We start from the raw sequence: 25,484 nt of genomic DNA on the forward strand, positions 1-25,484 counted from the left end.
TAGCATTTACTTCATCTGACAGAATCTTACCCTACTTCTTTGCCTTTGATTTGTTTAAGTATAGGAGATTAAGCTGTACAAACATGAATATAGAAAATATTTGTAAATATGCAAACTGTACTATTTACATTATAAAATGTTTCAGCTTTATTTATAGCAGACGTCAACAACCTCTTTTTCTGTAAGGGGTCAAGATAGTAAATTTGTTAGTCTTTGCAGGAAACAGTCTCTTTGGTGATTACTTAACTCTGCCATTGTAGCGCAAAAGCAGCCATAGATAATAGTAAACTAAAGGGCATGGCTGTGTTCCAACAAAACTTCATTTACAAAAATCGATGATGTGTGGCATTTGGCTCATAGGACAGTTTGCTGACCTCTGGCCTAGGGCATGATACAGAGTATATTTACTAATTAGGTGTAATTAAGATATCTTATTGATGGGAAAAAAGTTATGAATATATATTCATAAGTTATTAATCAACAGTTGCATAAAAATAACCTTAGTATATACACTTATTCCTTTAGCATCATAACTGGCTCAGTTTAAAAAAATAGTGTGGTTTTCTAAGTATATGCAATTGAGATGCTGGTAGGTAAATCACATTGTAATCAGCTATCATTCCACTAGTATTTTTTGAAGTTTAACATAGAGCCATATGTGTATGCACAGTAGGCTTTATTATTTTTCTGTGGTAGACAAATTTTGAAATTGTACTCAAACCCATTACATGAACATCCAGCACAGGATTTCCTTCTGCCGCACAAGAATATTTTGTGAATTTCCTGGGAAGGGCGTTCAAGGGTGGCTTACCTGACAGCATCTGAGCCATTGTGTCCTAAGGAATTTCCTGCAGAGATTAAACTGGTTAGGTTTAGACCGTGGTGTCTTATAACTGTTTCCCACATTCACCTTAAGCAATGCCTTTTAAGAATGTTTTTTGCATGATTCCCTTCTCCAGGCAGAAATTGAAAGTAATAAAATGCCTAGACCATTAGAGAATTTTAAGAATCAGAGAAGGCAACTGCATTTTTTTTTGCCATAATAATATAAGAAACCAACTCAGTCTTCAGTGTCTTAATAAAGCATTCAGCATTTACATGCACATTAGAAGGGCATCCAATCTCTCTCATCATTTAGAGATTCTAATTCTAATTTTATAAATTCTAATTACATTGTATTTTGAGAGTATCTAGTAATCAGAAGCTCTATGCAAGAGTAACAACAGGGTGAACACAGTTAGCTGTCAGAAGACCCCAAAATATCAGTGGCTTAGCAGTGACTTTATTTCTTCCATATGTCTCAGTCCAGTGTGGGTTGGATGGTCCCACTCAATCTTGTACCATGCTATCGGGAACACATACCTCTAAGATCACAGCAAAAGAGAAGAGAGAGGTGTAAGGAGGAAACAGCACTGCCTTGGTGGGAGGTGACACATTATCACTTCTGCTTAGCATTCATTGACCAGAAATGGCCTGCATGGCTGCCACCTAAGGGCAAGAAAGTCTGGCAAATATGGAGGAGCACATAGACGTTTGATGATAATTGGTGAGCCCTGCCACAGAAAAACATTTAAAGCATTGAATTTTGAGCTGAGTCCAAAAATCAATCAGATAAGAACTAATAAGAAATTTGCAGTATTATCTCAGTTTTCATTCACTTGGTTGTGACAAGAACATGTACTGATAGGATATTTGCTACATGCTTCTTGTTTCCCTTGTTTGAGGTAGTTGTGTTTGAAATTCTCTGCCCTTTCTTAATGGACAATGGTCAGGTGAAACTCTTGTCTAACTATGTAATCCTTAACATCTGTATCATGACATATATTCCTTTGTTTTGATAGCCTACTTTGTGTGTGTGTGTGTGTGTGTGTGTGTGTGTGTGTGTGTGTGTGTGTCTTCTCCAATTACAGTCATTGCAGGAAAACAATTGCATATCAATGTGTATTCAATAAATAAATGTTGGTTGATAAATAAAGTCTATTTATATACACTGGTGAATTTGAAGACTTCTGTTCAGTGAACTTTGGTAGTATTCAATAGCATGAAAGTTACAAGTGACTGCCTTTATTTTGCATTTTGAAACTGCTTAGGGATTTTAGTTTGGATCAGTGTTCCTCAAAGTATGTCCAACGGACCAAACTGGAAAGTCTGTTGTGAGGTCCAGAAACCTTCATTCAAAAACTTAGGTGTTTAGGCTGATCTTCCTCCCCCTACATTCTGAGTGAAAATGGCCCTATTAAAACTTAAAAGAAGAATAAAGTTATTTTGTTCAGGTACATCTTGCTCTAAGCACATTAGCTCATACATCATTGATAAATAAGGCAATGGTGTCACTATAAGACATGTCACTATAATGCAAGTTCCCCAGCACCTTAAATGTGTATGCCACTTAGTACCAGCACCTGAATGCCAAGTAGTCCTAGAGTTGGACAGAGCAAGTTGCCACATCCATTCTCCTTCCATTCTCCCTCTTGGCTTACTTTTGCCATAGGTGTGATTTCTTGGAAGGGCTTGTTAATGGTCAGCTCCACACTCAGTTACTCTTTATTTTATAGGAAAATTTCCCCCTTGTCCCCTTCAGTCTACAACCTCAACATTTTCTTAGGCCCCTCCATTGAAGCCCTTGTAATTAGCATAACATTTGTTAGGAATGTTTTTAATGTTTATTTATTTATTTTGAGAGAGAGGGAGGGAGGGAGGGAGGGGCAGAGAGAGGAGAGACCTCTCTCACAAGGGGCTTTGTGCAGGTCAGCCCAGAGCCTGATGGCAGGGCTCGACTCCACAATCACGAACTGAGATCATTACCTGAGCCAAGATCGAGAAGAGTTGGATGGGAATGCAAGTTGGTGCAGACACTCTGGAAAACAGTATGGAGGTTCCTCAAAAAACTAAAAATAGAACTACCCTATGATCCAGCAATCGCACTACTAGGCATTTATCCACGGGATACAGGTGTGCTGTTTCGAAGGGACACATGCCCCCCCCTCATGTTTATAGCAGCACTATCAACATAGCCCAAGTATGGAAAGAGCCCAAGAGGCCATCGATGGATGAATGGATAAAGAAGATATGGTATATGTATACAATGGAGTACTACTCGGCAATCAAAAAGAGTGAAATCTTGCCATTTGCAACTACGTGGATGGACTGGAGGGTATTTTGCTAAGTGAAATTAGTCAGAGAAAGACAAAAATCCTATGACTTCACTCATATGAGGACTTTAAGAGACAAAACAGATTAACATAAGGGAAGGGAAACAAAAATAACATAAAAACAGGGAGGGGGACAAAACAGAAGAGACTCATAAATTTGGACAACAAACTGAGGATTACTGGAGGGGTTGTGGGAGGGGGGATGGGCTAAATGGGTAAGGGGCATTAAGGAATCAATTCCTGAAATCACTGTTGCACTATATGCTAACTAATTTGGATGTAAATTTTAAAAAATAAAAAATAAAATTAAAAAAATAAAAGAAGAGTTGGATACTTGACTGACTGAGCTACCCAGGAACGCCTATTTGTTAGGAATTTAACTTGCCTTTAGAACCATTCTGGTATTTTTATTTGGGTTGTTATTGGCTAAAAAGTTGTGTAGGTTTTGAGTAGGCTGCTCCAAATCTATTTTTACCACAAGCTCTGTTTTTTGACATGTGACTTTGTAGAAAACATGAGGTTGCTTTCAGGAATGGCTGTATCACATTATAATAGACATGCCTGTATTCTTACAACTCCAACTGCATACATTTTGTGGAATAGTAGAATGTCAATAAATTGGCTCCAGGCCTATTTGAGAAGTTTCCATATGGAAGCAGTTTTCCGGTCATTTATCCTTTGTATTTTAGAGTGCTTTGGAGTTCCCAAATGGCGTTCACATACAGAATCTCATTTCAATCCCAGAACAATAATGCAAGGATCATTATTAGCATTTCTACTTGACAAGAGTTGGAAATTGAGGCTCAGAAGAGAGAAATGTTTTGCCTAAGGTAGACTGGTAACAAAATTCTGGCTCTAATTAGTTATTCTATTCAAATAAAAATATTTTGAGCACCTATTTTATGCAAGACACTGGAGATACAGATAAGTACCCAGTCCTCCTCCAGCCAGCTTTCTCCCTTTTTCCTCCGATTGATGTAGGGACTCTTTTCAGCTTGGGCTGAGTGGGACCAGGCAACTTACTCCATTCCAGAGAGGCAACAGCCTTGCTAGTTTCCTAGACTAGCTGGCAGCTCAGTACCCTGGCTGCTCTAGACAGGGATGTGGGACATTTGGATGGCTCCTGGCCAACAGGCCTGAGCCTGTTGCCAACTGGAAGTCTGTCACTTGATTCTGCTCCCTTGCCAGTCCCTCCCCTATTCTAGCCTCTAACCATGACATTGTTTTACCCACTGGAAACACAGCTGCAAGTCTGAAGAAGGCCTGTTTTCTCTAATTTTTCTGCTTAGTGGGAGCTGTAAGTACATCCCAGGGGTGCATAGTGAAGATGGCTTATCATTACGTCATGTGCTCCATAGTGTGAGATACAGAGCTGGGAACTCCATGAAGAGCAAGGAGATTGTCATCTCTGGGTTCCATCATTAAGCTAGCCATGGTGTCTTAGGCAAGTTATTTCAATTGCTTGTGACTCCGTGTTCTCATCCTTTCAGGATGCTGATTAGGTGATCTAAATAAGGCTTTTTCCAGCTGTGGCCCTCTGAGATTCCTCAAGGGCACACTGGAGTTTATTCAGTGTGTGTTCAAAGGAGGGTCCAAGAAGCCAGGTCCAAAGAACTTTATGGTAGGTGAGGTCTCTCAGTGGTGCTTTCCTGAGATCCTTCTGAGTCTTAGACAAACCTTAGAGCTAGATACAGACTGAATGATCAAAGTGGCATGGAGTATTTCCATGGAGTATTTAAGCATTTTATTATACTATTATTTATTGAGGTATCATTTGCATATAATATTATATTGGTTTCAGGTGTACAGCAGATTCATTTGATATTTCTATTTAAGCAATTTAAATTATCATAAAATGTTTAAAAACATTAAAAAATATGGTAGAAAGTACAGAGTTGTATAAAATACAGATATTAATAAAGAGGATAAATATTTTTGAGACCAGTTCAAATTATTTTTGATCAATGAAATATTAGAGAAGACCATCATTTTCAATAATAATGAGAAGCCTATAGGTAATATTCATAAGACTATCAATTCCATTACTTGAATAAAGATACTTAATCACAAATAAGCATTTAACTGTATGCATTTATAGTTACAGTGACACTGAAGGCTATTTTATTCTCTCTGACAGCCCAGTCTTTTCCTGCTTTAGGAAAACTGAGGTCACCTAGCTCCAGAGATCTCTTCTATTGTAGTTTTGATCCCGTGATCCTGCTTAGGCAGAACCCACAACCAGTTAAGTGTTTATTTACTTGGTCAATGTTTAGCTTGTGGTTGGGCATTTGTATCCCAATGGACACTGAGAAAGCAACACAGAGTGGTGAAACAAGGCAAAGGAAGAGAAATCATTGGAGATCAGGAGAAAACATGGGAAAAGGAAGGGGAAAGGCTGAAGAGTGCTTTCACCATTCCTTTTTTCATTTCTCTTGTGTGCTTAGAAAATAGAATATATTTTGTATGCCTGAAGTAGCTTTACAAAGAAATTAAACAGATCATCAGCACTTACCAATTTGTTTCACAAGTATATAAAATATCATTAACATGTTCTACACTTCCCAGGTAGATGGTATGTCAGATGTTTGAAGAGTTATAGCTTGAAGAAAATGTACCCTGCCTTAAGTGCTGTATTTGTTTTTATATTTTCATACGTAATGGTCTGTGACCTAATTTCTTTCAGCCCTGACCATGCTTTGTTCTATCTGTTAAAAAGAAATTACACACACACACACACACACACACACACACACACACACACCTATAAATCACTTGTCAAAATACATTTGAATATGTACACAAATCATCCAAATTTTGATATCTATCCTTATTGGTGTTTCCTTTTGTCTCCCATTAAAGATAAAATAGCTGGGAAAGTTGTTCTCTCCTAATGGGCTGATAAGTAACTAAGTAAAACATACTGTACTTCTACCTACTGTAATGGCAGGAAGCCCAATTCGCAGAATGCTCAATTACACAATGCTGTAGTAGCCACCAAGGAGAAGTATTTGTATTTTATTGTTTTAAATAGGAAAACTAAGGATTGAAGAGTTTTTAAAAAGCACATTGGATAAAAGGTACATGGGAACTCATGTATTTTTACAATGGTATATGAATCTACAAGCATTTCAAAATAAAAAGTTTAATTTAAAAAACCATATGTTGTATGTTTAGATTGGGTAATTGAGATGCTTTGTAGTTTATTTATTGTGGATATATATATATATATATATGTGTGTGTGTGTGTGTGTGTGTGTGTATATATATATATATATATATATATATATATATAGGCATTAAGTACATTTACGATGTTGCACAACTGTTGCCACAGTCTATCCAGTTCAAGAACTTTCTCACTACCCCAAATAGAAACCTCACATCCATGAAGCAATCAGTCCTATTCCTCCCTCCCCTCAGGCCCTAGAAACCACAAATATGTTTTATGTTTCTATGAATATGCCAGTTCTTTATATTTCACATGAATGGAATCATACAATATGGGGCCTTTTTTGACTGGCTTCTTTCACTTAGCATATTGTTTACAAAGTTGATTCATGTTGTAGTTTGTATCGGTACTCCATTCCTTTTTATAGCTGAATAATATTCTCTTGAATGGATAATCACATTTTCCTTATCTATTCACTAGCTATAGACATTCGGGTTTCCACTTTTTAGCTGTCGTGAATAGTACTGCTCTGAACAATTGTATGCAAGTTTTTGTGTGAACTGGTACACCATCTTAGGTTTCCATCAGCAATATGTGATGATTCCAATTACTACAAATCTCTGCCAAAACTTATTTTCTGTTTTGTATTTTTTATTATAACCCTTCTACTGAGTGTGAAGTGGTATCCCATTGTGGTTTTGATTTACTTTTCCCTAACAATTAATGATGTTTAGCATCTTCTTATATGTGTTTATTGGCCACTTGTATTGGTTATTTAGAGAAATACCTATTAAAGCCTTTTTGTCCTTGGGCACCTGGGTGGCTCAGTCAGTTAAGCCTCCAACTTTGGCTCAGGTCATGATCTCATGGTTCATGAGTTTGAGCCCCGTGTTAGGCTCTGTGCTGACAGCTCAGAGCCTGGATCCTGCTTTGGATTCTGTGTTTCCCTCTCTCTGCCCCTCCCTTGCTCATTCTCTCTCTCTCTCAAAAAGAAACATTAAAGCCTTTTGTCCATTTTTTTAATAGGGTTGTTTGCCTCTTTGTTGTTGAGTTGCTTCTTATTTGTAAAGGAAATGGACCCAAAGGGGCTGCAGATGTGCTGGAAATGTTCCTTTTCTGGATTTGGGTGGCAGTTACACAGATATGCTACTTTGTACCCTATGTATATTTGTGAAAAATGAGGATGTGTGCCCTTTTTTGAATGAATTTGTTTCCCAGGGTTACTGTAACAAGTTACCACAAATATAGTGGCTTAAAAAAAAAAAAACAGAAATTTTGGCTAGCTTCAAAATGATGAGAGATAATTAATGCTGGTGAGGCTATGGAGAAAAAGGAGCATTTGTGTACTGTTGGTGGGAATATAAACTGGTAGAGTCAATATGGAAAACAGTATGGAGGCTACTCAAGAAATTAAAAACTATAGAACTACCATATGATACAGCAATTCTACATCTGGGAGTATATCCGGAGAAAATGAAAACATGATGTCAAAGAGATATCTGCACCTCCATGCCCATAATCTACAATAGCCAAAACATGGAAATAACCTAAGCATCCATATGGAGGAATGGATAAAGATGTGATACACACACACACACACACACACACACACACACACACACACACACACTGAAATATTATAAACCATAAAAGAAGAAAATTCTACTATTTAAAAAAATATCTTTAATGTTTGTTTATTTTTGAGGGAGGGAGAGACAGACAGACAGACAGACAGACCAAGAGACATAGAATCCAAAACAGGCTCCAGACTCTGGGAGATTATGACTTGAGCCGAAGTCAGATGCTTAACCGGCTCAGCCAGCCAGGTGCCCCCAAAATTGTGCCATTTATGACAACATAGATAGATCCGGAGGGCATTATGCTAAGTGAAGTAAGTCAGACAGAGGAAGACAAACACTGTAGGCTCTCACTTGTATGTGGAATATTTAAAAAACAAAACCAAATAAAACCTAACTCAGACAAAAAGAGACCAGAGGTAGGGAGTAGAGGGAGAGAGAATTGGATGAAAATAGTCAAAAGGTACAAAGGTCTAGTTATAAGTTAAATAAGTACTATGGAGGCAATATGCAACGTGATGACTGTAGGTAACATTGCTGTATGGTATAAATGACAGTTGTTAAGAGAGTAAATCAAATCCTGTAAGTTCTCATCACAATGAAAACATCTTTTTCTTTTCTCTCTCTCTGTCTCTCTCTCTCTATGTGTGTGTGTGTGTGTGTGTGTGTATACATATATATAAAATATGATATATATGATGAATGTTAACTAAACTTGTACTCATTTCATGACATATATAAGTCAAATCATTATGCTATACAGCTTGAACTTATACAGTGTTGTGTGTCAATCATATGTCAGTAAAACTAGAAAGGAAAAAAAGTAGAAACAAAAACAAAAACCCAGAAATTTATTCTCTCACAGTCCAAAATCAAGCTATACTCCCTCTGAAGGCTTTAGGGAAGACTCCTGACTTGACTTTTCTAGTTTCTGGTACCTCCTGGATTTTCTTGGTATTTCATGGTTTATAGACACATTTCTTTAGTGTCTACCTGTCTTCACATGGTTTTCTCCTCTGTGTTTTCAGTTCACGGTGTCCCAAATCTTCCTCTTCATTCCTTTATGAGGATAACAATCACTGAATTTTAGATCCACTCAAAATACAAGATGATCTCATCTCAAGATTCTTAACTTCATTACATCTGCAAAGATCCTCCTTCCAAATAAGATCACATTCACAGAAACCAGGGGTTGGGACTTTGGACATATTTTTGAGGGTACACAATTCATGGATGAATTGCGCATGAATATGTGTCATGATTTAATTTTTTTAAGTTTTTAAGACAAGAAATGGTAAATAATTTTTTTAATGGGGTAATCTGAGTTTTTGTGACAAATGTTCTATAGATTAGGGAGAGAAAAAAATTGTACAAATTTGCCACCCTGTGAGGGAGAAATTCTTGATCAGTCTTGAAAAATGTCTTCACTAATTATGATTCTGAAAAAATTTTTTCAAATAAGGTTTTCAAAGGACATTTGAATGGTTTTGTTTTCTTTTTTTGAGAGGAAGCTAATGAGAACAGTGTCATATTCATGTATAGAGAGAGTACCTTTAAAAAAACTAAAGAGGTTTTTTTTTTGGTATTTCCAAATGCAGGACTCTATTAAAATATCGAAAAACATATTTTTGTGTATTCATTCACACTGTTACACATGGTAATCTCTTGGGGTTTGTTTCGCTTTTGTCAATTATCAATAATTAAATCATTGCTATTGATATTTAGGCCTTGGGACCACTGTGATTCTCAACTTTGTTCTGGTTTGCAATTGGCTGAGCATTCAGGTCATAAAAGGCATATTATACCTAACACTTGGCCCTGGCACCTTTGTGTTTTAGTATGACATGTAGCTTATGAGCAACTTTATTGGGGTCTCATTTCATGCATCAGTTAAGTAAACATGTAAATGAAGTAATCCTTTCTTCTTAAGAATGACGCTTGACTCAATATATTAAAAGTTATTTGAGTTCCCAAGTATAAAAAGGCCTGATAAGTTGTAGTAGTTCTGTGAAAAGCTGTTCTGGTAGGAGAACATACAAATTTAAGAATTCAGACAATAGCTTTATTCAGAAGACTAAAAGCTTCTTAGAAGCCTATTTTCTGGACCCTAATGCTATTCTGCAACCTTTCTTTTTTTTCCCTCTCTCTCCTTGGATAATGCTGTCTGTTAAGAAATAGATGGCAAAGCTTTGATTCATCACCTTCTCAAATTGTTTCCACTATGTAAAACATGTCTTTAAAAATAAATTTTGGAAGCTTTTATATGCCCAGTTGTATGAACATTTTGAATAAGTCCTGATTATTCACCAGGGAGTATATCTTAAAAAACAAAAAGCAATTTTTTTCTGTGCTTTCTTTGATGGGCATTAAAAAAAGTAATTTAACGGCCACTTTTAAATTGATTGGAGTTCATCCAGAAAATCATTACTTGGAAAAAAGTTAAAAATTAAGTAAATCCAACTTTTGAAATTTTTCACAAAGTTCTTTTTATACTTTTAAAGTAGTAAAAGGCCAAGTATTTTATAAAGTGTCCACACAAATTCTATTACTGATCTTTCATCATAGTATGGAATAGTAGTTACACTCAAGACATGAAGGAAAAATATGCTTCAGGGTTTGGCTGGGAAATAACTGACATACAACAGAATCACTCACCCTAGTAGTTTTTCACTGTGGGCGCCAGGCAGGGTGTCAGTCTGTAGAGGGGCAAGCTGGTGCCTCATTCAGCTCTGCCCTCCTAATAAGATCAGCATGACACAAAGCTGCAATTATTCTGTAGTGACATCACTACCACCCTGCCCTTTTGCCTGTATTTAAATGAGTTATTCTTATGTTGTATAATGGGAGATTTCAACTTCAAGTCTGGGCAATGAAAGTCAGTGTGAGTTCTGTGTCATGTTTTCATCTGGCTTTTTTTTTTTTTTTTTTTTTAACCTTTTGGTGATGCTTCGAACACAGACCTAGAGTACTGAAAGCATTTTCTAACATGAAGTGTCGAGTCCTCCCAGGGAATTGATCACCTGCCTAATCAACTAAAAAAGTGTCACAATTTTTCATAGTACATAAAGGATTACCTAAATTAAGTCCCAAGATATCTATTCCCTATTCTCTTGGAGATGGCACATACGTTTTCAATGTTTAAATAGAAAAGAAAAAATAAAACTAGGATTGTTGGAATTTATAAAATTGGAATCCAGATTACAGGACTCACAATTGCAGCAACCACTTTCAGCCCTTGGGAATTTTTTTTTCTTTTTGAACCTCATAAGATTATTTGTTTATGTCTTATGTCTCACAAGTAACTAAAGCTCTTTGAGGGCAAGGCTAATGTTTATTTCATCTTTTAATCTCTCATAGCTCTTCCACACTACCTTGCACTTGATAGGCATTTATTAGTGTGTGCTGAATGCATGTAATACATGCAGAATGTTGTCACATAGAGACATTTATTAACATACTTGTCGTCTACATACAGAGCAGGCCCGGTCCCTTTTTCTCTCTTACTCTTTTTAAAGTTTTTAATGGCTTTAAGGGGGAAAAGTAAGAAGGAAACATTTGAGTCAGGCCATAGTAGCCATCTGCTTTTCTTAGCTACCATGTCTCATTCTTCTTCCCTATTTTTCTCCCAGCCACAGTGGAACAATGAAGCTGAAGGGAAACTAGACAGCCTCTCAGTTTGCTTCTGTATTTTAGAACTCTCTCTTTCCCTCATCTAGATTTCACTCTCTCACACTATAAACTAGCTTCCTGGCAAGAATCCAATCTGTATCTGTTCCTGGGTGTCCTGTTCCATAGTCTTATCCGCCAGGACAAGAGTCTACAAAAGATGCCAAGCTGATATCAGAGTCGAGTACTCAGATTGGCCCCTATTGAATTAATCAACTGTGGCCAGGAGGCTGGGACATTAGATGGTTAATTTTAAATATTTATTTTTGATAGAGAGACAGAGCAGGAGTGAGGAGGGACAGAGAGAGACACACACATAGAATCGGAAGTAGGCTCCAGGCTCTGAGCTTTCAGCACAGAGCCTGACGGGGGGCTAGAACATGACCTGAGCTGAAGTCAGATGCTCAACTGACTGAGCCACCCAGGTGCTCCTAGATGGTTCATTTTAAATCTGATGTTCATTCTTGGACCAGTCAGCGGTGGTCCCAATGTCAGTGTCACTGAAAAACATGGTAGCACCTTCTGAAATCCTTGGTTGGAGTAAGATAGGTGCCAAAAGAAGGTAGTTGCTTATGGTGAAACGGAAGGGCCAAATTAAATGATAGGTAAGGTGTCTCATACCTACCAACTATATATTTTGATTTATCACTATAGCAGTCAAATATTAGAAAGTCATAATTAATTCTGTGCAGGTTCCCCTAAACTCAACAGCTTGATCAAGGATCGAACAGATTTTTCTAGCAGGAAATACAATATATAACCACTTACTACATACACTATATCAGAATAGAGAATAAACGCTATCAGTAGAAACCTGGAAGCATGTTTAAATACTGAAAAATATTTTAGGTATTAAGAAGACCCTTTTTATTATAACAGAAATATCTAAATATATATATATATTTGTACAAATATATAATTATATTTATATCTAAATATATACATATATATTTATATATACATTTATATATATAAATATATATAATATATATGTTATATTACATATACTATATATACATATATATTTATATAAATATATAATTATATTAAATATCTAAATATATATACATATATATATATTTGTTGTTGTTTTTTCCTGATCCCATTGCTCAAAGAGTTTAGTTTTGTTTGGCTGTTTTTCTTAAACTTTTTTGTTTAGTTTTGGTAAGCCATCAAAAGCTTTAAAATGAGAATGTTACCTTTGTGTTGTATCACTAGATGGAAAAGACCATCTTGGAAAAGACATTAAAATGGACATTCACTAGGATAAACTATATAGAACCCTCAGGATCCTGACTCTTCCGTCATAAAAGGGTGTATCCAGTCTAATGCCACTTAATTATATTTTTATAAGATACAAATTTTCATTAACTCTAAGGCCTTAAAAAAAATCTCCTCATAACATTCTGTAGTATATTATGGGCTCCCTTCTGAGGAAATGTAGTATTGGATTCCATTGATGACAGTGGGTGTGGTCTTTGTTGTTGCTGTTGATTCAGTTGTGCTAATCTCTGTCCCTTTAAAGATCCAAACAATAACTTAAGAATAGAGAGTTTCAAGAAGACATGGAATCATGAGAAATGATGAAGTCAGCAAGCTTCCTAAAGTTGCAGTACTTGAGGAAAGTTGTCAAATATGCATTATCATTCATCTGCCATGGTCCTGCTGTATCCTGTGTAAACTTGCCAAGTGTTCAACTCCTTGGCCATTTTTCTTTCCTTCTTTATGTGTTCATATTCTCAGAAGTAATGTCAAAGACACCTCTGGCACACTGAACAGTTCTAAACTGGATGATGACTTGTTTCTTTTACGTCTTCCCTGAGAGCCTAGTGTTTAAAGAAATAAAAATCGCCAGTGGAAAGTCAGTGTTACCTGACTGACTTAGTTAAACTTCTCCCAGAGTAAGGAATTATGAGTTCCTGGAGCAGCACATGTGTTTCTTTCTTAATATCACTCTCAGTTTCATGATTTGAACTGTCTGCAGTTCTCTGAAGAGGAAGAGACATCCATATAAATAGCACAGTCCTAGAAACTAGACTGTGGACAAGTACTGGAAAGGAAATAGTGAAAATTCTAGCAGTCAGTTCCTTTTCAGGCCAATGTGTTTGTTAAGCAGATTGTGAACTTTGGCTAATTATAGTATTAATCTCATTTCTTTTTTTTTTAAGTTTATGTATTTATTTGAGAGAGAGCTTGAGCTGGAGAGGGGCAGAGAGAGAGAGAAGTAGAGAAAGAATCCCAGGTGGGCTCCACACCACCAGTGCAGAGCCTGAATGGGGAACTTGATTTCACAAACCAAGAGACTATGACCTGAGCGAAATCAAGAGTTGGACGCTCAACTGACTGAGCCACCCTCATGCCCCTGGTGAGTGGGGGAGGGACAGAGAGAGAGAGAGAGAGAGAGAGAAAGAGAGAGAGAGAGAGAGAGAGAGAGAGAGAGAGAGAGAGAGAGAATCCCAAGCAGACTCCACAATGACAGCTCGATCTCACTAAACATGAGATTATGACCTGAGCCAAAATCAAGAGTTGGACATTTAACTGGCTGGGCCATCCAGGTATCCCAGTATTAATCTCATTTCTAAAATCTTTGATTTTCTTTTCTTTTTCTTTTTCTTTTCTTTTTTTTTTTTTTTTTTTTTTTTGCCCTTGAGGTCAACTGTCAGTGTGTCACACCAGAGTGTGAATGTAAGAGGCAACTGCCATAGCAAACCATCCTTAGCCAGATCTCCACCATGCCCTTGTTCAACTTGCCTGCCTCTGAAATTATCATATCTCCCCCTTATCGTAATCATGCCTTCTTATATCTTCTGTTGACCCCCACCCCTTATTCTCATTGTCATTGATAGTGAAGGGATGGTGGAAAATAGGAAATGGTAAAAACTAATTAACAGTATCCATTCAAGTAATTTTATTTTGTGTCTCCTTGCAGTTCCTATAAATGAGAACAGCATTGTGTTTGTTCTAATTCTTTGTTAAAAGATAATGAAATTTTAAAAATCAATAAAATTAAAAAGAATTAGAAAAGTTATATCATGACAACATATCTTCAAATATATAATGATAATTATATAGAAAAAAATATAAATTATTTTATCATAAAATACTTTAAAATCCTTTAAAATTAAAGGAATAACAACAAACACAAATGTGCCCAATACCTAGATTTGTAAAATCTAAACATTGTCCCATAATTGTTTATTCTTAATAAGAAATAAAACCCTATTAGGATTTTTTTAGAGCCCCCAAATGAGGAAATCTCTTCCTCACTTGAGGTTAGAACTAACTGGGAAATGACAAAGAATGGGAATGGAGCATAGCTGATGAATGAAATTCCTATTAACCCTTAGACAAAGCTCACTTACCCTCCACCACCAGCTCAGAGCCTGACAAATAGAAGAAAGCATTGTTTAGTTTTTGTTTTTGTTTTTCTGTGGGGAAGGTTCACTTCAAAGAGAAAAGGAGTAAGAGAAGACTGGACTACCCATATAGCTTCTCTTTTCAAACTCACCAATTATTCAAGTGTGAAAGGAGGGTGGGATATATAGATACAGACAAGAAGTTTACAGGTCATGGAACTCCCTCCACATAGAAGAAAACATCAGGATTGGGAAGTAAGCATTTTATTCTAAAAATATATAAAGTTAAAACCACAATTTCCTTTTGGATCCTATTCTCTTCCTTCTCTTGCCCCCAGCCCAGAGGTAACCTTTACCTGAATTTCAGGATCCTTGTATGTAACAAGTACTTAGTCGCCAGAATTGTGATTCTAAGTACCAACATGCTTCCATTTAAGGAAAATATTGGCTGCCAGTTCTTGGGGATTTTGATTATAACATCTGTATTTATTTCAATTACAAGATATTCTAGACTAATGGAAAGAATGTAAAAGATGCTGCTGCTAGATAGGAATAGAGTTTGGATTCAAGGACGTTACTGCTCAACTAATGTTCTCAGTGCTGAAAGATCATCATGGTTTTAGCAACAACAATTATAACTAAGGAAACAAAATTTAGAGCTATCTCAAAACAGAAAAGAAAGCATCATTAAGTTATCTCTTCCCTCTGAGAAGAAAACATGCATTCTATTGACCCTTGCCTTCTGAAATATTTCAACATTCCAAGGCTACTGAGATTTTTCTTCATCTCTTATAAACAAACCCAGTGGCCTTTAAAATACTTTCTGATTTATTTTCCAATTTTTTTTTCAGGCGAGTAACAAATAATATGCATTTGGTTTCCATTATTTTCTCTTGATAAACTGAACAAGTTTTAAATTGAGCGCAGGTACCAAAAGGCTTTTGAATAAAGAGAATGTTTGGTAATGAATGATTAAATGAAAACTAGTTATAATAATTAGCTAGGAATGGAGAGAAAAATTGTAAAGAATCACTTTTGTTTAAGTGATAGTGTATTATTAGGGACATCTAGAAAAATGAGCCTACATAGTATGTGAGAATCAATAATGCATCTCTTAGTGCCTACAATTTGAAATTGCCAATTAAAACTACTGGGTAACTCTACGATGAGCAATTGTTTTCTTAATAGACTTTGTTTTTGGTCGGGGTATACTGTTAGAGTTTGCATAGTATTTTATTTTGTTACTTAGCTTCATGAAGCCCTTAATTTATTAATGGTAATGATTGACTACTTGTGTGTTAAACCAGAAAGTATTTAGATAACCTTATTCCATCAAAAGAGAAATGTTATAAATCTGTATACTTTGCCTCCTGCTTCTGAGCAATATGGCAAACAAAAAAATGAAAGGGTAAGGCAAGTTAAATCTAATACCCCTTTGTGGTCTACAGCAAAATAAAATATGGGCCGACTTCATTTTATGTGTTGACTGTGTTCTTAAAATCCTTGCATAAAAATCAAGACATTTTTAAAAGGCCAGGCATGCTCCCTCTTTGAAAAAATACTACAGTCCATTCAAAGTGCCAGTAATTATTTTCCAATCTAAATAATCACAACTTAATTTAACTGATTTTTTTCACATACTGGAATTTTTCCATTCATTTCTATTTCATTTTTTGTTACACATACAGTGTGTTTTCACTTAAACTATTTTATTTCCAAACTACAAGTTGTGCAATTAAGAGAGAATGGCTTTTGGTTCTTTTTATAGCATGTATACATTAGGTAACTGGATAATCCTTTTTCACGTTTTGAGATGCTGTTGGTTCAATCTCAGAATCACATCTTTCCCAGATACCATATGCATTGTATCTATCAATGCCTGAGGAGGAAATCTGAATAAAAAGTTGTACTTTTATTTACAGATTTTTTCAATGCATTATATTAACTTACATATAGTTTCTTTCCTGTGATATATATGAGCCAATGCCACATTGCCGGTCCTGAGGTTATTTTTGCTAGTGTGCGCAAGATGTAGTTTCATAGATTGGGAAAGCAAAGAGGTGGTATACACAGTGAAATGAATTATTTTAAACTTCCTAACTGCCATTGGAGTTATTAAACACACAAAGTAGAATTCACTGTCTCAGTGAAGCAATAAAAGTACCTGAGGTAGTAACCACATCTCTCACATTTATACATGTGTAAAGATTTGAGAAGCCAATAGACATGTGTATGGATTTGAGAAGCCAACACCTAAGCCATCCAGAAAAATTGTCCTGTTGAATCTATAGGAGAATCAATAATGGAACCTGATAGTGCCTGGATTTGGAAATTGCCAGTTAAAACTACTAGGTAAATTGAAAACTATTTATTTTACGGTACGTACTACCTCTTTGCTTTCCTGGCCCTCAAAAGTATCTGTTGTACATCCTAACAAAAACAACCTTACTGTCTCACTGAGAAGAAATTATATGTAAGCTAATAAAATCCACTTAAACGTTTTCATTAACAAAAGTGCAACTTTCATTCATACTTTTATGCATCCAAAGACTTTGTATCTCCCATTTCTGAGTAAATACTTGAATAGTATGCAACCCTGCTCGCTCTGAAGTGTAGTACGCCTTTCCCCATGCAGCGCTGCATGCTGTGTAGCCACAGAAATTCATGAGTTCAGCTCCCAGGATGCCAGGGCAGCTGGAGAAGAGTTCTGTGCTCACGTTGCTTGCACAAACACATGAGCATTGTTTCCCACAGTGAGGTCCAGGGACCCCTGAGGTCCTGCAGCTTTTTTATCCTGTAAAACACAGAGCCAGAAGATGATGCTGATAGGGTGGAGGCGTTGGGAGACTAAGACTGTTTAAGAATTTCAGGAGAAGGGACAGTCTGAGAGGAGCTGGCAGAGCAGGCAATTATTTGTGGTGGGAGGATATGGGAAAAGAGCAGATGTCTGTAGATACTACAAAGGAAAATAAACACTGTGGAAGAACAAACTTATGTAGAAAAATTTAAAAGGGGGATTTTTAACAAAGGATGTTTGGGAAACACTCCATTGGAGTTTTAATATTCTGGGCAGCACTTACAAAAGGGTATAAGTTCTTACAGCCAGAATGACCTTTATATGAGAAATCTTCATTTCTCTGTTTATTCCATCCTGTTTCATTTAACAAACTTGTATTAAACACCTACTATGTGCCAAGAATTAGCCCTCCTTGTCTCCTTCCCACCAGCCATATACAGATACACATAAACACACACTCACTTTGAAGTTCAAATACCATTTGTATTAACTGGAGGCCCACAGGACGTTAGCACTAAAGTCAAAACAATTCACTCACTACAGCAAGCTGAAGTTAAAAAGCAGCCCCCCAGGATGAAACTTGGAAAATGCTTGAACATCGAGGTGTTTATTTGGATTGGCTTTTCTGGACTTGCTGATACTGGTAGATATCTTTCTGACATGTTGCATCATTTCTGATGAAAGAGCTCTGAATGGTGGGACAGATGGAGCCAGACTTTCCTCTTACATAACTGTATAGGGAAGTTTCAATTATTTGGAGGCAGTGAGTTATATCTGATATTTTTTTCCAGAAAATATGGATTCCTGTATTTGAGACCATGATGCCATTTCCAAACACTTGTGTTGATTCTACATCAAGGCTCTAATGTTGTTTGTTTCATTCTATTTTTATTTTCTGTGTCTTCACCATTGGAGTTCTTTGTCTTGTCCTTCTCCATATTGCAGTGCTATAAAAATAATCATCTCATATTTCAAATCAACTAGAATTATGTTGTACTATAATATTTTTGGACAGATCCAGTTACACTACTAATTAAATTTTATCTTTTAAGGTAATCATGTACACCAAAATTGAGATCCAACTCGCTTAGCCACCAAGAGCATGCACTAATAAAAATTTCAGATTTATAGCACAGATATTATAAAGATGTTTCATTATATATTACAAGTGAGGAAAAGGGCTTTCAACTTTTCCACTAAATTTATCATTAAAGTGTTTTTCCTCCAACCCCCTGAAGTGTCTCAAAGTTGACTATATTTTATTTGAATTTAGGGAGAAAGAAAAGTAAATTTGAAGTGATATGAAATACCTATTGTATCACATCATTAGTTACAGTGAGCATATATAATTTTCGGAGTTTATATCCACTTGAGCTGGGGTGGATAAACTATTTCCACCAAGAGGCTGTGGCACAGCAAAAGATACAAGAAGGACCCAGGATGTACCAACATTGAGGTTTGGGGAGGATGGGGCCTCTGCAGCTCTGCACACACAGGTTGCACTGACTAGGTATATCATCTGATTCTCAGGTGGCTCAAGGCTGTGACTATTAGTATGGCTTGAGTATACTGAAAGAGTCACTTCAGGCTTATCCTGTCCTTGGAATACACTTGTAATCTTTGAGATAGGTTAGAGGAGAGTAGATTGGCATTGATGTAAGAGAAGTCTTGACTTGCTGTTGGCTCAAAACCTGGGTGGTATCATAAATATTCTTGAGGGTTTGAGATGAGAATCCAAGAGCTCTGACTGGAAGGACAAGAATCATCTGCACTCTTCCTCCTCGGCCAGCTCTTTCACCTGGAAGGCTTGATGCCCTCATCTTAGATTTTATTTGCACATGTCATTGCAGCCAGTTTGGAAACAGGAAATTGTTTTTGGAAATGAGTCAATGAACCCAATGTCCTGCTCCACTGATATAACACATTTGTGTCATTTTTCAAGGTACAAATTGTCATCAGGATTGGGGTGGGGAATCCTCTTCCAAAAGAAAATTCAACTGCCACATGGTAAACTGATTCTTTGGATTCTACTTACAAACACAATTAACTCATTTATGGAGTATTCTCTATTGCTACATACATAAGGTGTATTTCTCACAGCAAGCAATACCTATAAAGCATGTTTAAGCTCATTTTAAATATAAGCTGAGGCTCATCGAAATTAAATCACTTACTGTATTTTGAAAGCAGAAGCACCATCTTTTATGATTCTACCTCTAGGACCTAGCATATATTCAACCTAAAGTAAAATTTTGATGACTATTTGTGGAGTAGTTGAATAAATGTGAATAATTACATACAGAGTATAAACGAAAGGGCTGTGTTTAAGACTAGGTTCATCTATCTCTAAAGATTAGCATCTTTCTATACAATCAAAGAATTGGCTCTAAAAACCATCAACTATAATAACACAATTATTACTATTTCCTATCTTAATATTATGACATTTCCCTCTTTAAAAACAATAAATATAATGCTAATACCATGATTTCTCCTATTTCCAGATTGGATAAATGTATAAGAAGTTGTTGAAAAAAGGCAATAGCATTTTAATATCTATCCCTAGTCATTATTGATTTGATTTTCCCTTCGGCTTAGAATTTTAAATATTCAAAATTCCATTAGCTGTTAAATGCTTCAGTCTGGATATTACTAGATCAGAATTTCTGGACCACCCTGTGAAAGACAGACTTTTTTCATTAAGAAGCAAAAAAATCAAACAGGCTGCAGTGACTTTTCTTGGAACTCAGAGGATGTGTGGAGGAAGAAGGTCTTCTTTGGCCAGAGAGTCAATGCCCTTGGGAGATGCCCAGACTTTGCCCCCTTCATTCAGCTTTTCCTGCCAGTCCTTATCCTCAAATAATCCAAAGCTACAAGATGATTAAGAGCCCTCATGGCCCATTTGAGAGTTCTCTTGACCTCGATTATTATTTTTACTTTTATTAATCTGACCACCTCAATAGCACTGTTGTCATGGAAAGTCTGTGATTTGACCTCAGAAGACAAATGTTGAAGTCCTGTCTCTGCCACTAACACAGCCTAATGTTAGGCCAATCACTTTACCCCTCTAAGCTCCAGTTTCCTAACACACAAGAAAAGAATAGTCACTGCTGTTTTTCCTAACCTTCACAGTTTATTGTCTAGCTCAATACCTTTTTTATATGAAAATGTTTCTAAGTGGCAAAATGTTTATAAGCAGAAAATACCATACGATTGTAGGTTACTTCTCCCTCTCTTCCTCTCTTTTTTCTCTTTCTCTCATTTAGTTGTCTTACAAATCAAATTCCATCCTGGGGCAAAGAAATTGTGCAAAATGATTTTTTTTAACAAGAGGTACCCTTCAAAACTAACAATCTCATCTTCTTCCTCACCTTTCTTCTTTCTCATAGTCCTTAGATATATCAGATATATAACACATACAGCCATATTTGAAAGAGAGCAAGCCTTTCTATTTCTTTTCTACCTAAACAGGAATGTTTTGACTGAAGTCCCTCATGATGCTTTATCTAGAGCTCTGTAGCCATGACTTCTCTCCTCATTCCAAGCTTTCTCCTTATCCCCAGTTCCCTAGCTATGACCACTCTAGAAGGGCCTCTTCCCCAATTTTGCCCCTCAGGAGATGTAATTACATGAACTAATAGTAGCCTCTTTTCTAGACCCATCTTTGCATCACCTTCTACTATCCCTTTTCAGTTTTAGAGATAAGATGTAGATATTGAATTCAGGTGAATGTTTGGGAATCCTGGGGAAACGTGGGCAAATTTCTCCGCTATCCTGAGCCTCTGACTCTCCATTTGTACAGTGGTGATAATAACACTATTTCATTGTAGGGCCTGGGACAAATTATATGAGAAGGAGCATGTGAAGAGCAACACATAATAAGTATGCAATGTTGTGCTTATTAAGGGAAAAATCCCCCTTTTGCTGCTGCATGGAAACAGAATTTCATTTTGACATCTGACTATTGTCTGTTTTATTTCCCATCATTTTCATCTTATATGACTGCTTAAGCCACCTCAGTTTTGTTTTGTTTTTGTTTTTGTTTTTTGGCTTTGATGGAGAATATGATTTTTGCTTTACCTCTGGTACAGAAAGTTCCAAGACAACTTAGTATAACAAAATGAACATCGAACTCAAAGTCACGAGAAGCTTTCACTGTTTATGTGCTCCTTTAAATCAAAAGAACAAGATGTAAACTATTTTTTTATGTCATCTCCTGTGCTTCAGGCTCCTTTGTGCCTTAGCAAACTTGAAAGAGACTGATTTACGATCACTTTGGGCAAATTGCCTGTAGAATTCTGAGGACAGGAAATGAAGAAAAAAAAAAACAAGTGCAGCACACACCCCCGGACATTCCACACAACATGTGGAATAAACAGGCCTAAAAAGGAAACCAAAAGCTCTTGGTCTTATATTGAGGAGTATCATGAATGACCTTTGGGAGAACATACAGTAAGGGTAATAAACTTCTGGAAAAATACTTCAAGAGGGGTGAACTTGACCCTGATTAAAGATAGTCTCCCCCACCCCCACCTTTTGTCTAAAGGATGGTGAATACTTTTAAGTTAGGTAAATTATGTTACCTGTATCAACATTATGAAAGAGGGGTACCATGTTACAGACTTGTTCCTCCCAAACCTTCACAGGAATCGGACTTCCTGGGGATCTTGTGGGGATGGAGACAGTGATTCAGGAAATCTGAGTGGAACCTGAGATTCTGGATCCCTCACAAGCTCTGGGTGATACAACTGCTACTGGTCTGCAGGCCAGTTGTTTCTCCGTCATCTTCAACAACATTCTTGGTGGTGGTGTTCTGGTCCTTATCTATGGAAGGGTGCGTTTCACCCAGGACAATTTTGGTCCCAGGGGAATTTGGCAGTGTCTGGAGACACTTTTGATCTTCACAATGCAAGCAGGACTACTGGCATCATGTGGACAAGGACCACACATGCTGTTACAATACACAGGATAGACTTTCATAACAAAGAATTTTCTGACTCTAAATGTCAATAACACTAGAGGTGAGAAATCCTGTTGTAGACATACTACTTTGTGGATCTCTCATATCAAAAATAATCTTAGGGCACGTGGGTGGCTCAGTCGACTTAGGTTCAGGTCATGATCTCACAGCTCATGAGTTCAAGCCACATGTCGGGCTCTATGCTGACAGATCAGAGCCTTGGAGTCTACTTCAGATTCTCTCTCTCTCTCTCTCTCTCTCTCTCTCTCTCTCTCTCTCTCTGTCTCTCCCCCACTTGGAGTCTGTGTCTCACTCTTTTTCTCAAATATAAATAAATGTTTAAAAATTTAAAAAAATGATCTATTAAAAATTTAAAAAATAAATAAACCAGTGAGAGATAGGTAGGAGACTAAATAGTCTGGAGTAGAGTGAACTGTGTTTAAAACTGTCTTCAAATATATGAAAGGCAATTACACAGAAGATGGTAACCAGCTGTTCTTCATCACACTTGAAGTATGAGCAGGAAATGTACATAAATGGACCTGTGCTACCCATCCATTCTTTTTCTGCATTTTCCACGCTAGCCAGGCAAATCTCTCTATGATATTGTAACCATATTTGTCCCATTTTGCTTCTTACTACTTGCAGAGACCCTCCCAAATCCTTGGGACATATTTTCTTCACACTGCCAAGTTGACTTTCTCCCTCCCTTTAAAAATCTAACTGGAAAATTTCCATCTCCATTAAGTCTTTCTGAACTAAAATGAAGCAGTTGCCAGTTCACTTCTAACTTCAACTGGTACACTTTCTCCTTCAATGTGTTCATTCTACAAATATGTTATTGCCCATCTGTGTACAAGGAACTGTGCTAGATTGGGGGAAGGGATAAGAAAGATGAGTAAGAGAGTCTCTGCTTTTAAGAATTTTCCAATCTAGGGGCGCCTGGGTGGCGCAGTCGGTTAAGCGTCCGACTTCAGCCAGGTCACGATCTCGCGGTCCGTGAGTTCGAGCCCCGCGTCAGGCTCTGGGCTGATGGCTCGGAGCCTGGAGCCTGTTTCCGATTCTGTGTCTCCCTCTCTCTCTGCCCCTCCCCCGTTCATGCTCTGTCTCTCTCTGTCCCAAAAATAAATAAAAAATGTTGAAAAAAAAAAAATTAATCTTTAAAAAAAAAAAAAAAAAAAAAAAAGAATTTTCCAATCTAGGGGAAGAAAACCACACACAGATAATTACAATGTAAATAAAATAGTATTTAATAATTATTTTCATGAGAGATATTTAAAAGATGAAAGAGAATGGTTTAGTAGTTAAAAGATTATTTCCAGTTGGAAAAATCAAGGACAACTTTATAAATAGGTATACATAAGTATCCTTTTTCATAAATAAGTATATATAAATATCTTTTTTTTAAGGACAAAATTTTCTATAAATTAGGTACAACCCTGGGCAAAAAAAGAACTTAATAATGTTAAAATTTGAAGATAATAAATTAGAGTATAGAATGAGTTTGAGTCTGAATTTAGACTATATTTATGGAAGACTTTATAATGAGTAAGGAAAGAGAATTTTTCAGGATATGTGTAGCTATATCATGATTTTAACAAAGGACAGTGAATTTAATCACCTCTGAATGTATCTTATGATGCTTTGTAATTTTATAAGGGAGTGCTCTTTGGAAAGAATTCTTAATTTCATCTAGGAGGGGAATACTTTGTGATTTCACAAGTATACTTTAAAAACTAGTAGCAAACATGGAATTTGGCACCATTCAGAACTCTTTTTAGGAGAGAGTCTCACTTGTAAAGTGTTTTCATTACCTGAACTACAAGGAAATGGAAGAGAATTAGCCCTCATTGAATATCTAATATGTGCCAGGCACTGAGTAAACTCTTTAGCTATGTCATCTGATTTAGATATATCATCGACAGCAACCTATGTGTTTATCACCACCGACAACACTTTAAGGAGATTCTAGCGTATTGATTGAGAGGGATGCAGAGCAAATCTCAGGCCTGTTTAGGAAGCTATTTCTGGGTGAAGACAATCAGCTTGCTTTTCCTTTGGAAGCAGCAAGGAGAAAGCTTCCTGTCCTGAGGATTTAAATGGTGATACTTGCGTAGTCAAAACAGGAAAATGAAGTTGTTTACATTTCATTAGTTGCCATGATTCCCTGTAGGGCTCATTACTGGAAAGCTATCCGTAACTCCCATTAGGCACAAATAAGCATGACTTTCTGCCAGCTCTCTCACACATCCTGAAATCACAAGCTTTGGGAATGGTATAGCTACTGAATTACTATAGGATTTTGTTCGAATGTCAGTACTTGAATTCTTTAGCCATGATATTGGTTTAAAGTCAGTAATGCAGTTAATATCATAGACCTTTCTTGCAGTTCTCATTTTTTTGAACATCATCGCTCTTTTTAATCAGAGCACAGTTTTTAATCATGTCTTCCATAATTCAAAACATGATGGAATCTTAGTTAACTCTGTGTAACTGGACTTTTTTTTCCCTCTTAAAGTTGTTTTAGGCTTCTGCGTATCATTCAATGTTGATGTGAAAAATTCAATGACCTTCAGTGGTCCAGTGGAAGACATGTTTGGATATACTGTTCAACAATATGAAAATGAAGAAGGAAAATGGTAAGCTGGTTGATTTTGTTGTGTTGTTTTTTTAATTTTCTTCTAAGATAATGGAAAATCTTATTTAGCTACAGTCTGTTTTATGAATGAGACTTCAACAGAATGAATTATGTATGGTAGAAAATGCAGTCTTAATCATTCGGTAATGGAAACTGACTCAGTTAAAAA

At 36.5% G+C, this 25,484-nt stretch overlaps 1 protein-coding gene across 2 annotated transcripts in view; it reads left to right on the forward strand.

Annotated features, from left to right (window-relative positions):
* Positions 1 to 25,484, forward strand: part of ITGA1 (integrin subunit alpha 1) — a 170,037-nt gene that overhangs the window by 32,736 nt on the left and 111,817 nt on the right. For both annotated transcript variants that reach the window (XM_058719426.1, XM_058719436.1), the window contains exon 2: positions 25,196 to 25,316. In XM_058719426.1, the coding sequence (XP_058575409.1) occupies positions 25,196 to 25,316 (121 nt within the window). The remainder of the gene's footprint in view (positions 1 to 25,195; positions 25,317 to 25,484) is intronic.

Source organism: Neofelis nebulosa, chromosome 1, assembly GCF_028018385.1.
Source record: "Neofelis nebulosa isolate mNeoNeb1 chromosome 1, mNeoNeb1.pri, whole genome shotgun sequence".
Classification (NCBI taxonomy): Eukaryota; Metazoa; Chordata; class Mammalia; order Carnivora; family Felidae; genus Neofelis; species Neofelis nebulosa.